At 53.6% G+C, this 14,652-nt stretch overlaps 1 protein-coding gene across 1 annotated transcript; it reads left to right on the forward strand.

The window, feature by feature from the left end:
• The first annotated feature begins 4,016 nt into the window (after positions 1 to 4,016).
• Positions 4,017 to 6,759, forward strand: ADRB1 (adrenoceptor beta 1). The gene is given in 3 exon segments (XM_035330665.1): positions 4,017 to 5,305; positions 6,285 to 6,362; positions 6,364 to 6,759. Coding segments are annotated over 3 exon segments (1,422 nt in total). The 5' UTR covers positions 4,017 to 4,057; the 3' UTR covers positions 6,460 to 6,759.
• Positions 6,760 to 14,652: the final 7,893 nt, after the last annotated feature.

Consider the following 14,652-nt stretch of genomic DNA (forward strand, 5'->3'; position numbering starts at 1 on the left):
CCAAAGTGTCACTGAGAAAGGTGAAACACAAATTTCACCAGAGTCCTTTGGTCCAGTCTTGGGGGATTGCATGGAGTTGAACTTACTGGACAAACTCAGCCTTTTCCTTCAGTCCGGCTGTTTGGACAAGACAGATTTCAGGAAACGAGGAAGACTCTGACTTGGCTGTTCCTCAGCATCTTTTTACCCAGAGAAAGACAGAAAGACAGAGCCATGGCACTTCTGGAATCACTGGAGGTAACTAATAAATCAGCAGTCTGTAAGAGGGTCTCCTGGTGAAAATCTGGTCTACAGGGCTGAGTTACCATGGTGGAGCACTCCAGCATGGCGGGACATATCTGTGTGTGTTCAGATTGGTTCAGAGCTTTTCAAAATGTTGTCATGCTTGGACCTGTACATGCTAACCAAGGCTCCAACAGGAGCTGGTAAGCATTCAGTAGCCCGGACCACCAAGCCAAGCTCAGTGTGCTCGTACTGACCCAGCACACCCTACAGCACAGCCGTTGTGGTGTCACACCCACGGTATGGTGCTGGGAAGTATGTCCTCTCCTCGTATTCAATACATTCGTCGTCCATTTTCATGGCATTGTTCAACTAAAAGCAGCTACATGCAGTGTCTGGCGCACTGTCACATGCCATCAGGAGATAATGTCACTGGAATTGCGTGTTGTCACAGGAAAACAGCCTCCCGCTGCTGCAGAAATGCCAAATTAAAGCTGAGGCATTTATGGAAAATAAACATCAAGTCAAAGCCAAGATGTTTATTTTAAAAACAAGAGACATGGATCTCGTGGCAACGTTCCATCGTGTCTCTATTCCTCTAATAACAAAAGTCCGATGTGAATCCAGCCAAGTGACAGTTTCTTCCTGGGACAGAACGGAGAGGGCCGAGCCCGATTACTTCATGCGAAGGCTTGCGGGGCTGTTTCTTGTTTGCTTGTCATCTGCTCAGGTTTTAGCGAAACTGTCTGGATAACCAACACAAAACAGTTTCCTGATGTATGTTCAGTTTACAAAGAGCTTTAGGAGTGCAGCAGGAAGAAAAAGTGAGAGCACATGCATTTCTTGTTTGCCTTTACATGGTCCTTCTGCCGAGAAGGAAGAAGGACAGGACTGCGTAACTCCCTGACATCATGGGAGGCCTTCCAGGCATTTCACCGGGCTTCGGTGAGTGCCTCAAAAGAACAAACAGTTAATATTTAAGATGATGTTATGCCATTAATGGTGGTGCCGTAATTTGATTGCAATGAGGGTGTAACTGGACCAAGGCTTGATGAGGAAGACAAGATCCTGCCAGGCCACGAGAGGTCACCCCTTGTGCCCAGCACAACTCCCCATCCCAGCTGCTGGCCCTAGGACTTTCTGCTCTGTCTATGCCAGCCCAATAGCCACAGAGAAACTGCTCCTCCACTTCATTTCTCCAGTAAAACCTCCTTAAATCCAGCTGGTTATCCAGTAGCAAACATGACAGAGTTTATTTTTCTTCGCATGGGAAAAACTGAAGGATATTTGCCAAGACCCTAGTTGGTGAGATATGGTAGGAAGCCATGTTAAATCTGAAAGTATGATTTGGAAATGTCCAGATCCTGGGCATGATGCTATCTGATCTAAAGCTGAGAACTTGAGCTTTGTCAAACTTAAGCGTAAAGGTCCAAGCGATGAGATATCCACTGCTAGTCCTGGCAACCTACTGGGGGTTATGTCCTAAAAGCTCCTTCAGAGATTCATATCAAGTTTTCCCTTTCGTCATACTACCCCTCATTAAATCTCCTTGAATTCATCTATGCCTCCCCCTCCCTGACAATTTTCTCTTCCTCCAGCTACATTAAGACATTATGTCTTCAGCATGCTAAAACGGTCTCTTCGCTCTCCTCACTGGCTAACCCCACCATCCTACTCTACACATTCGTCACCCTTCTGCCAAATCTTCCCCCTCCAACCAACCACACAGGCCAGGCAAGAGCATCCCCACATTACTACCAATGCTTTGGGTACTATTTTTTTTCTTAAGTGACTTTTTTTTTCCCAGGGTAAAATAAATTATTTGTTTGTTAAAACCCGTGATCTAGAGAACAAGTAGAAACAGTCCCTTTCGGGTTTAGAAGTTCTTCTGACCTGACATCCCTAACTAACTCGAAAACAAAGATCTGTATCAATACCATGTTAAGGAGCTGCCTGAAATTCAAAAAAAAAAAAAAAAAAAAAAAAAAAAAAGCAAGGAAAAGTTGTTTTAAAGGACATTTCCAAAAGGTAGTGCTCTGAAAGGGGTTAAGCCTACAGTTAGTATTTGGCCGCTCTGTGCTGCAAGGGCCAGAGGGATGTTCTGTACAGAAATTGTAAAATTGCTTATTTTTTCCTTTGGAGATGCTTGTTTCCCAAAGACATTCTGGCTCCAGCTCTGAACTGGCATTCCAGATTGACGCTTGTTGAACCGACAAAGATACTGGGAAGCAACACAAGATCAGGCTTCTTCTGGCGTATTGCATACTCGTTTGTAATTTCATTTCTTCTCCAGCCTTGGAGCTTATCTTCCCTTACCGTGGGATGGGGATCTCCAACTGGAGCTCTGCTAGGGGAGTTTGACAGGCAAAGAGAAGGCATTTGGTCAGGTTGTGGTGTTTATTGGCTGTATTAGGATGCTGTAGCAATAAAGGGTATGAACGGATGACAGACGGATGATGCTCCGGGATCAGCAAACAAAACAGCTACGTGGTACCCCTCACGCTGCCTTCCACAAAATGTGTTATCTTGGGAAAAGACTGTAAGATTTTATCAGCTTTCAATCTGGTCGATTCTGTGCTAAAACGGAACACCCATCAGTGGGTATCAGTGTAACAGACAGCAGCTCTGGAAAATCTTCCCATCCAGGATCCTTCTGCTCTTCGTTCGGTGTAAGGTCTGCCTCTGCCCTTCAGGGCACCATGCCCTTCCCACCCAAGGGGGACCACCTCTGTCCACCAGACGAGGCACGGCAACGCTTCGGGATTCCCACGTGGGTTCCCACGGGGCCGGCGGGGAGCCAAGCATCAGGTCCCCGCTGCTGTGTGGCCGCCAGCCAGGGTTAAGCAAACAGCGGGCAGAGAAATAAATCCTCCGCTCCCAGGTCACAACCTTGTGGAGCAGGCATGAGCCGAGGGGGGTGGATTTTCAGGGTCCAGCTGGAAGGGCACAAGGGTCTTAAATATATAGGGGGGGGTATAAATATGTATGTGGGGGGGAATAAATATATATATGGAGGAATAAATATATAAATGGGGGAATGAGCATATATATGGGGGGAGTAAATATATGAGGGCAATAAATATATATATGGTGGAAAAAATGTATATTGGGAAATGAGCATATATATGGGAAGAGCAAATATGTATATGGGGCAATAAATATTTTTATGGGGGAATAATTATATATATGGGGAAATTAACCTATATATAGTGGAATAAATATATATACGGGGGAATAAATACATACGGGGGAATAAATGCATATATGGGGGAATATATATAAGGGGGGAATACATATATATGTGTGTGGAATAAAGGTATATATAAGGGAAATAAACTATATGTATCGGGGAAGAAATATCTATATGGGGGAATAAGTATGCATATGGGGGGGAAGAAATATTTATATGGGGGGTATGAATACATATATGGGGGGATGAATCTCTATACGGGGAAGACCTCCGTGCCGACCAGGAGTGTCAGCAGGGTAAATCTAGATATTGGGGGAACGAACCTGTACATGGGGGAATAAATCTCAATGTAAAGGGAAGGAAGGCCCCGCACGCAGCCCAGCCCCCCCTCCGCCACCCGCCGCCCCTCGCCCCCCGCCGCGTCCCCGCGTCCCGGGGCAGCGCCCGGAGCGGAGCGCCCAGGCCCCGCCCCTCCCTTTCCGATTGGCGGCGGCGCCCCCGGGGGCGTGTCCCTCCCGCCCCCTGTCCCCTCCGATTGGCGGCGGCGCAGCGAGGGGCGCGGCGCGGCGGCGCGGGGCCATGCGGTGCCCGGGGCGGCGGCGGCGGCGGCGGCAGCGGGGGCGCGTTCCTGCGGGGCGCGCGGCCATGGGCGAGGGGTGGCTGGCGGCGGAGTGCGGCCCGCAGGGCAACCGCTCGTCGGGGCGGCAGGAGGCCGGCGGCGGGGCCGTGTCGCAGCAGTGGGCGGTGGGCATGAGCCTGCTGATGGCGCTGCTGGTGCTGCTGACGGTGGCGGGCAACGTGCTGGTGATGGCGGCCATCGGGCGCACGCAGCGGCTGCAGACGCTGACCAACCTGTTCGTCACGTCGCTGGCCTGCGCCGACCTGGTGATGGGGCTGCTGGTGGTGCCCTTCGGGGCCACGCTGGTGGTGCGCGGCTCGTGGCTCTGGGGGTCGTTCCTGTGCGAGTGCTGGACCTCGCTGGACGTGCTGTGCGTGACGGCCAGCATCGAGACGCTGTGCGTCATCGCCATCGACCGCTACCTGGCCGTCACCTCGCCGTTCCGCTACCAGAGCCTGATGACCAGGGCGAGGGCCAAGGGCATCATCTGCACCGTCTGGGCCATCTCCGCCTTGGTCTCCTTCCTGCCCATCATGATGCACTGGTGGCGGGACGAGGACCCCCGGGCGCTGGAGTGCTACCAGGACCCGGGCTGCTGCGACTTCGTCACCAACAGGGCGTACGCCATCGCCTCGTCCGTCGTCTCCTTCTACATCCCCCTCCTCGTCATGATCTTCGTGTACCTGCGCGTGTACAGGGAGGCCAAGGAGCAGATCCGCAAGATCGACCGCTGCGAGGGACGCTTCTACGGTGGCCAGGAGCAGCCGCCGGCGACCCCGCTCCCCCACCACCAGCCCGTCCTGGGCAACGGGCGGGCCAGCAAGCGGAAGACATCCCGCATCATGGCCATGAAGGAGCAGAAAGCCCTCAAGACTCTGGGCATCATCATGGGAGTGTTCACCCTCTGCTGGCTCCCTTTCTTCCTGGTGAACATCGTCAACGCCTTCGACAGGGACCTGGTGCCGGACTGGCTCTTCGTCTTCTTCAACTGGCTGGGCTACGCCAACTCCGCGTTCAACCCCATCATCTACTGCCGCAGCCCAGACTTTCGCAAGGCCTTCAAGAGGCTGCTCTGCTGCCCCCGCAAAGCGGACCGGCGGCTGCACGCCAGCGGCGGCCAGCTGGCCCCGCTCCCCGGGGGCTTCATCAGCACCCTGGGCTCCCCCGAGCACAGCCAGGGGGGCACCTGGACCGACTGCAACGGGGGCACGCGGGGCGGCAGCGAGTCCAGCCTGGAGGAGAGAAATAGCAAAACGTCCCGCTCGGAGTCCAAGGTATAGGGAGGGGGCGGCGGGCAGGGGGCGCGGGGCTCGCCGTGGCCAGGGGACGAGCGGGGCAGGAGCCCGGTGGGGACGCTGACAGTGGGGATGCTGACGGTGGGGACGCTGACGGTGGGGACGCTGACGGTGGGGACACTGACGCCAGCCCAAGCCGCGCTCTGCCTTGGGGAGAGGGAGCCCGTGTTTACTTACGAATAAAAGCAGGTGAATTGCGTACGAGATACCTCATCTGAAGCTAAAAGCAAGCAGGAAGCTCGCTGGCCGGAGAACAGAAAATAAAAACAGCCTGTCCCAAAGATAACCAGATTATATTTAGTGCTGAAAGAGACTCAGATGCGGCCGGGCTGGAGAAACGCTCTCCCGAGCCCGTCCCGCGGGCGAGCCTCCCCGCACGGCGCCGGCAGCTGGAGCCCGGGCTGGAGCAGCAGGAGGTTGGCCGCTGGCTGGCGATGCAGCCAGGCGGGTGCAGGTCCCCAGGCAAGAAGGTGCCCCCAGTATTATTTCCGAGCCCTTCGGGACCGGTCCCACGCAGAAGTGGCTGAGGTCTGCCCGTGGGGCTGGAGCTGCGGGCGCTGCCGCACCGACCTGCCGGCCAGCCCCGCGCACAGCGGGGAGGCTGCGCTCCCCTCCGCTGCTAGCTGGGACAACGACAGGATAAATAACGGGGAGCACAGATCTCTTTCTTTGGAAAGGGAAAAAAAAAAATAAATAACCCCAAACTCTTCGGCTTTTTTTTTTTTTACCCCCCTCTCTGCATCAGCAACCAGCGAGTTGTTGTGCTTATCGCTTCGGCCAGACAATAGCAGTCGGGCTGGGAAACTTCTACCTCAAACTGTGCATATTGTACAGGGGAATAAACGGGCCGTGTTTATATTAAACAGCGTATTTACCTACCACTCGCAGTATTTTGTGGAAAAGGGGGCTGGGGGGGGAGGTTAATGAGCCTTCTGCAGCTTGTTCGTTGTAATTACAGATGGACAGGGGAAAGAAAAAAATCCTGGCAGCAACAAAAATCTACTGCACAATTTTGGAAAATGGCAACAAAGCTGTTTTTTTGCACAGTATTAAGAATTGTAAAGTTTTTTGAAGATGTTCCTTGCACACACATACACACATGCAAATTGAAAATGAAACGGAGGTTTAAATAACACCAAACCTGAAACTGATTTCTGTTTTGGTCTGATCTGTTATAGTTTCATCGAGAGAGTGATTTTTTATATTATTTTATGAAGGTACTGTACATAGATCCGTATTATAAATTAAGATATCTTAAGGGACTTCTATTATTTTTATTTCCAAGTGCCCACGTGAACCTGCTGTTATTTTAGCACTTGTGTGACATTTCCATTTTCCTCTGTGTGTGTGTTTTATAACCTATTTATACTCTGGTGCAATTTACTACTGTGTAAGTAATTGGTGTATGTGCAATAAATACCATTGCAGCACAAGCAAGCGTGTCTGTATAGGTTTTGAAACAATACCTACCTATAATGGGAAGACCAGCATTTGTTTTTCTCCAAAGATGGCTCGGGTTACCAATACAACTCTATCTAATGGCTTTTCCTGACACAGGATTGTAAAAAGCGTGTTTGAAACCCAATAAGGTTGCATTCCTGTTGCGCCGAGGTCTGCCCACTTCCCTTAAAGTTAATGGCTAAGCGGCAAGGTGTTTCCAGGCTGATAATGCACGTGCTCCTGCCCCGCAACTGCACCGTTCGGGGTCGTGCTCACCTTTTTGTTGGGGTACCAGCCTGGGGGTCGGGGGACCAGAAGAGTTAAGACTACAGCGGATGCTTGCTTTGAAAGTCAAACGGGGCCTTGAGTGGGAAGGGGTCTCGTGGTGCTCACGCTGTGACCGCAGGTGTAGGGCTGAGCTTTGGGGCCCTGGTGCAGAAGGTTGCCTTCCCTTACTGCTTTGTGCAGGTACGCCGTGTCCTCGTGGGTCCGTAGCGTTTTCATTACCGCAATGAATACTCGGCAGACAGAGCAACCAAGAGGCAGTGTAAAACACCTCCTAATGTCAGTGCAGAATGAAAGTGAGCCATTTTTAGCTTTATTAGACTCAGAAGCGCAGTTAAATCACAAGTCAGCTCCCAGGAAGAGTGCTTCCCAAGGTGAGATCTGTAGGGCAGAGAGAGTTTGATTTGATAACCTTTTTTTTTCATTTTAAAGGATTTTGTCTTAAGCAACTTCTAATAATGTATTTTAAGGAATAAAAAGATAAGTTGTGCTCTTTATGCAAGGACAAAATAAAGGAAGTAGGGAGGTAAATAATCCTTTCGAGCTGAGTTAGCTGGGCTTCGGCTGCGAGCTGCAAGCAGGAGTTTCTCCCGTGGCAGCAGTGAGGTGGGCTCCTCAAAATGCCACCGTGATGGCTGGCCGGGTGCTTGGTCTGCTCTGCCACTGCGGGGTTTGTTGGTTTTGGACCCCACGGACCTGCTTTTGTCTGTGATTCCAGCAAAGTCACCGTGACTCCATGTGCAGGGACTGTGGCACCTGATGCTGGTGACAGTGGGGAGGCGGCAGCTGCGTGCATCGGGGACAGGACGGGACAGGACACGACGGCAGCGTGCCCAGCACCAGCAGCAGCCCCGGCCCTTCCTCTCCATGCACATTGCTGGGTAGGGCAGGGCAGGATCTGGCCCCAGCAGCCAGCTCTCATGTCCTTAGGCTTTTACAGGTGATGAGTGTTTTGGCTCAACCAGGACTTCAGGTTGGAAATTTAGGGCCGGGACTCACCCCGCTCATTCTGCCGAAGAGCTGTGTGGGGTCACGCTTCCCCTGGCTGAGCACCATGGATTTACAGATGTTGAAGGCAGGATATGTGCTGCCCGTTGACCCCAGCAGGGCCAGCTGTGGGAACTCAGCAGTCAGGAATTGTCCCCTGATGATTTTCAGCCACTCGAGGACCTTCTGGGAGTGCCCAGAGCCTGCACGTTGAAGCCGTAGCAGACAGTGAAGACGACCCAGCTAGCAGCGAGGATGGGGGCTCCGGGTCTGTCCCATACGGTGCCGCAGTGACCCCGCAGATGTAGTGGGACATGGAGCAGGCACGTGTACGAGCATGGGCAGCTGCTGGAAAGCCAGCGGTGTGGATTCCCCTTGGGACAGGCTGTCCTCTGCTGCCAGGCAAGAAGCAAACCTGCAGAGTGCTACGGGGCAGCCGACATGCTCTGGAGGCTTGCAGTGAACGTATGTACTTCTGAGGAAGCAGCCAGAGCCTGTCGGGACCAAAATCATTCGAGCAGGGTGCCTGAGACGTGCGTGTGTCAGCGGCCGGATCCTCAAAGGCGCCGGTTGCTCTCTTGGCACTGTTTGCGCAGCACGTCTGAGAAGTAGGCTGCACCCCTCCTGGTGCCTAAATGGAAATAGCAGGTGGGACGCCTGCCTTCGTTTCGTGGTGTGTTCGGGGGAGCTGAGGAAGGGAGATGGATGTTTCTGAATTGTGGATGCACCGACGGGCGCCTGGCACAAGAGCACTGGGGCTACAGGAGCGCCTCTCGAAAATTCATGGCTCTTAAAGCCTGTGGCCCCGGCCGTTAGCCGACCGCAGGTTCACACCGAGCTGTAACTGATGAAGCAATGAAACTAAGCGCGAAAACTGTGGCTTAAGATTAGGATCTCAGCAGTGCCCACAGCTCACACAGGATTTGACGGCATCAGCCATCGGTTGGTGATACAGCACGCTCTGCTGCTTCTGCAAGCAGCTGCTCTCCCTTCGGGGTACCCCTCTATTTTCAAGTGCAGGGACTACTTCATCAGCTTTTTTTCCTTTTCCCTTTTTTTTCTTTTTTTTTTCTTTTTGCTAAACACTATCTGAAGTTCACATTTTATTAATAACTCTTAAGTGGCTATTTATTTTGCAAACCTTCCCTGTGCTGCACGCTTTCCTCATTTATTGTAATTTCCTGCCCAGCGGAGTGCTCTTACTTCCTTTATGTAACATATCAATTGCAGGGCTGGAAATCGCGCAGCTATGAACTAAAGGAGCGCTTTCTTGAGGCCAAATGCGGTCAGGCATCATTGCCACTGGCAGCAGAACTTGACCTGATAATCTAATCTTTTCTGAGAGAGTATCTCCAGAAAAGTATTGTTACCAGCAGAAAATGACCTCTGTTAATGAAGCCGGAGCAATTAGTCCTATCCGAAGCTGTCAAGAAAATGTTAACTGCAAAACAGCAGTTAACGCTGGAGAGCTGGAATAATAAGTGTTTTGTTTGCCGATGTGTGTTGGGTGATGTGTTGGGAAATAATTATCCTTTGACTAGCAGCCAGCTTTGTACTAATCAGAAAGAAGTCGTGTTCTGTTTGAAGGATTATGCCTAAAAATAGTTCTGCTACAGCCACATCAATGAGTGAAATGAAGCAAATTCGCAGAGACATACACACCTTCTGAATATTTCACTCGGAGTCCTCAAAACTCTTTGTTCAGCGGGAACTTTCTGTTTGATCGTGGCAGAGGCACTAATGCGACCTCCTGGGATCGCGCTCAGCGTGCTCTCCCGAGGAGCATTACCCTATGCACCACTGACTCGCTTTCAGGGCCTGCCAAATTCCGAAACACCCAAGGAGGAAGCGAGGAGTCCTCCTCTGCGTGTAAACAATCGCACAGAATGTAAGATCAACACCGTTTGCAATAACGGCCTCGCCGAAGAAATCGATCTGCTTTCTGTTTGTGGTGCTGGCGTGCCTGCCTGCCCGAGAGGAGCCGCCGTGGTTCGCCCTCCCTCCGGGGGCTGTCGGACGGGGCTGGAAAAAGTGACTGGGATCAGAAAACGGTGAGAAAGGCGATGCTGGCATCAAACATGGAGCTGTCATTCGCAAACAGTAAAAACGGAGACATCAACATTGTAATATAATTTTGTGGGGAAGGCTGGCCACTCTTGGTAGGGATGCATCAGGTGGCGCGCTGCAGAAACGCGGGTAAGGAGTGTAGCAGTGAAGACTCTTTCCTCACAGGCCTGTGCCACCAAGGGACTGGCAGCTGAAACATGCCCCAGACATTCCTGAAAGTTTTTGACTCTTTTTGGGCAGCAGCAGGAAACCAGACCGAACCTGAGCAGCATCTTGGCAGCCGTGCAGCTTCCTGGCAGCCCACAGCACTGGGGGACCTGCTCCCAGGGACCGCGTCTCCTCCCGAAGGGGCTCCACCTCACCCCCAGCTTTGCAGGGCCTGAAGACCTTCCGCAGCCCAGGCTGGCATCTGGAGCCACAGCCTTGGTCCCACAGAGGGATGAACCCATGGCACCATGGTGGTGGCACCACAGCAGGTTGGGCTCACCAAAAACCAGAGCGCTGGGGTTCATTATGTAAAGCATCCGTGGCTCTGCCGGCTCTCCGAGGCACTCTCCCTGCCATCTCCTCATCCCGGCGGCTCGCTGCAGGCCCCTTCACGTTGCCGTTTGTCTGCCCTGCCCCAGCGCCCCACAGCAGCCGCCCCGAGCCCTGCCCGGGCAGGAGCCCGCGGCCCAGCCCTGCTGTGGCCATGCCCGGCCCAGGCCGCGGGACGCTCGGCGCTATGGGACCCGGCTGCCCCACGGGAAACATCCCGGCCTTGAGGTCAACAACCCGCGGGAGAACCCCCAGAGGCTTCTGCCACCTCCGCGGAGAGCGGCGTGTTGCAGGCGTAGTGGTGTGCCTCTCCTCCCCGAGCCTGTGTAAGCTCCAAATCCCGTCACCCTTAATGAGATTAAATGGGGATTTCCTCCCGGCTCGGTGCTCCTGCCATCAGCCGCTCTGCTGCGCCTCCAGGCAGCAATGTACCTCTGCGTGCCCGGCCCTGTGTCTCTCTCGGAGCCGTGCTGTTTAGTCTTCTTACCAAAATTAGTTTGATGATTGGTCCTAAGCTCGTTGGCACGATGCTTCGAGAGGTAGATGTATGTGCATACAGCAGGGAGGCGGTCGGAGCCACTAAGGGACTCAAAATCTCAGCAGCTGCTGGGCAAATAAATCCTGCAGCTAGAAACAAGCCAGTTGTTGAGGGCAGGGAGAGTGCTGGAGACCCCTCGGGGCTGTCAGCCCTGCTTCCTCCAGCGGGGACTACAGAAAACAAACAATTTGCAATGTGGTAATTTTTTTTAAAGTGCTTTGTGATCACAATTTCTAGAGTGCTTCTCAGGAAGAAGGGATTCCCGCTCCTTCCAGGCGCTCCTCGCCGCTGCAACCGGTGGGGAGGCGAAGCCGTGGTGGGAGGTGGGACCTCGGAGGTGATCCTGACTGGGTGGGAGGGCGAGCGCGGTGACACGAAGGTATGTGCCAACCTACGTCCCCGCACGGGGTTACCGAACCCGGCATTGTGCTTGCGAGGGAGGGGCGCTTCCTCTTGGACGGCAGCAGGTAAATTGGGAGACGTCCCACAAAGCTCCCATTGTTTAGCCGCCCGGCCGCTGTCCGAGCCCGGCTTTCAAGGAGGGATGTGTTGTTTGTCTGCTCTTCCCCTAACGACTCGCTTGGGAGCCTTCAAATGAGGTCTCCGTCAGCCCGCTTACGCCACTGAGGGCAGTGCCCTCGCCAAGCAGAGCGATGGGGAGACCTCGTCACAGGCCAGACCGAGCTCCACAGGTACCACTGCAGGCTCCAGCCCCCAGACTGGGACAGCCAGAAACCCCGTTGATCCCATCTGCTTGCAGATCAGTCCCACCTGGCGTCAGGAAGGTGGCTGCAGAAGTGGAGCTCAGGTGGCCACCCTGAGGGTCCCTCCACGGCCACCCTGCTGGCAGGGCCGGCAGCACCTTGCTCTTTTCCGTGGTCACCCCAGCTGGGTGACAGCAGCACTGCCTAGCTCACAGGAGGTAGGATAAAAAAATGCATCAAAGTGCTCCCAGCACCAGTGGGGATCAATAGGATTGCGCAAAATACTCGGGCTTTTTGGAGCTTTGATGTAATAACATTCGGCGCAAGGGAGCTGCGGTAACTGCCGGTAACAACAGGTATTGTGACAGTGCTTCAAACCACCTCGAGAGCGTCCAGGGAGAGCTTTTGTTCCTCTTTCGCTGCCAGCTGGTTGCCAGCGAGCTGGGAGCAGGGTGAGCACGTCTGCGGTTTTCGGCACCGGCCCGTCCAAGCAGGGCTGGTGCCTGGCCCCTGTGGCAAGTCCCTGCCTGGCCGGGCTCTGCTGCCTCTGCAGCCGCCGGGACAACGGGCTCGTCTGGGGGCGAAGCAGCCTTTCCGGGAAAGATTTATTTCAGCTGGTCCACGTGGGTTGCATGAGCATGGGCGATGGCACGAAGGAAATGGGAAGGTGCGGAGTGATGGGGCTGAGATCATCTGTTTTGGTGGCGGCCCAGATTTCAATCTGCTGGGTGGGATCACAAGCCGCGTGTCTGGTGCTGCTGCGGGAGCTGGGATGCAGACCAGCACCCCCTGGCCTCTTATTCTGCCTGCCCGGGGCAGGTGCAGTTACACGGCCGAGAAGAGCGTGGGACTGGCTCGTCAGGCGCTGGCAGAGCCCTGAACTGGGGGAGCTGGAGGAGAACCTGGTGGCAGCACTGTGCCGTCCCCAGCTGCAAGGGGGAGGCACAGCACCAAACCACGGGCAGTGGGTACGTAACTCCCCAGGAGGAGCTGCCCTACCCGAGCAGTGTCCTTAGGGAGATCCCAGCACCGATGGGCACTGTTACACTGTGAGGGACTTTGAACAGTCCCCATCATGCGTGGCTTCTGGTGGGTGAAGCCTCGCTGGTGTTATTCCTGGGCACACCGCTCATGCAGGAGCAAGGAATGCAACGATAAAAAGGCTGGGATAATTTCAGTGCCGGATTGTTTCCATTAATACATCTCTCGTTATATAACGCTTCCATCACGCCACAAAATCTCAGGTGCCTTTTAGGAACGTTCGTACATCACCGTAATTAAGCAAGGAGCACTGCGGAGCAGGCTGGGCGTCGATCGGATACTTTTTAGCTGCACCAAATGTGCTCGTGCTCTTGCATGGCGTGGATTTCTTTGGCTTTACATTATGAGGCACCTCATAAACGAACCGGTTGGTGTTGTCAAATGCATGCCATTAACACGGGGAGCAGATAATGCGCTCAGTGGCCCCCGCGGGGTCTATCACACCGCCCGTCTCCAGATAAAGCCCCTGGAAGGAGAACAATGGCGCTCCGAATTCCTTCTGACCTCCACTCTTTGGTGCTGTGCCTCCAAAGAGAAAAATTATCATTATCGGCATGGCTCAACCTCCCTTTGAAACGCAGCTATTTTTTACTCAGACGTTCCAAGTATTTTTTTGTGTGATATCAGTGAGAAACTTGAAACCCCCTTTGAGGAGCAAAAGATTTCCTGCAGCCCTGCTATTAAAGAAAATGGATAGATCAAGTAGTAAAGTTCAATGACTTACTTAGCATTAAATAAGAAAGAGAATAATGAATGGGATTTGGCCTGCCTGTTTTCCCTCTGCAGGGAGCAGCCAGGGTAATGGATTTGCATTGCCTTCTGCCACTGTTCATCCATTTAGGTGAGTCCAAAACACTGCTGCAGGTTTTGGTTTTTATTTTTCGCTCTCTTTTCTCTGCGCACTTGGTGCAACTTCCAGTCTATGAAGCCTGATAACAGGTGGGTTTGCCACCTTCAGCACCGTCCTGACTGGTGAGGAAGACACCTCTGCATCCAGTGACGACTCGTGGTCTGCTGCATGGACATGGACATCTGTATTTTACACTAGGGGGCTGCGAGTGGGCAATTCCTTGCTTAGGGTGGACACTAGTTTCCTTGTATTATGAGCTCAGCCTTTGACATCCTTCAGGAGAGACGTTATTTCCCTACCCTATTTGGGTTCACCAAAAAGCAGTTGGGTGTCCAGCCCACCCCGCTTTGTTTCTGGGCCTTGCCGAGCGCGCCGTAGTGATTTTATTGGGGAAGGAAGGGAGGTGGTGTAGGAGGAAACTATCACAAAGCCATAGAACATAAACAGCTTTCTCCTGTGAGCTCCAAACACTGCTTGGCAAGGCAGAGGTTAATGCTGGGGGAGGACGGGGGACTCATTAGGGAACAGACATAAATAGCAGCCCGGGAAGCCTGGGGAGGGACGCAGGGCTGAACCCAGACGGGGCAGGCGCCCTGGGCTTGCCGAAAGCCCTCTGCTCTGCTGCCCTCTGGGTCCAGACGTGGGTCCTCCCAGCAGCATCCCAAAGCAGGGGGTACCCCGCAGGAACCCCACATAACCAACCAGCTGTTCAAAGGCAAGCCCAAAACGTGCTCAGGTCACCCAAAGATTTTCTAGGGGGCCACGAACCTCCGCTGCTCCCACCCACCCCTTCCTGCCCCAAACCTTGCCAGGGTCCAGCAGCGCCTGCCTGAGCTGGGAGCTGCTCCCTGCCCGCTCGGATGGTCAGAGCAGGATT

The sequence above is a fragment of the Oxyura jamaicensis genome, chromosome 6 (genome assembly GCF_011077185.1).
Source record: "Oxyura jamaicensis isolate SHBP4307 breed ruddy duck chromosome 6, BPBGC_Ojam_1.0, whole genome shotgun sequence".
Taxonomy (NCBI): domain Eukaryota; kingdom Metazoa; phylum Chordata; class Aves; order Anseriformes; family Anatidae; genus Oxyura; species Oxyura jamaicensis.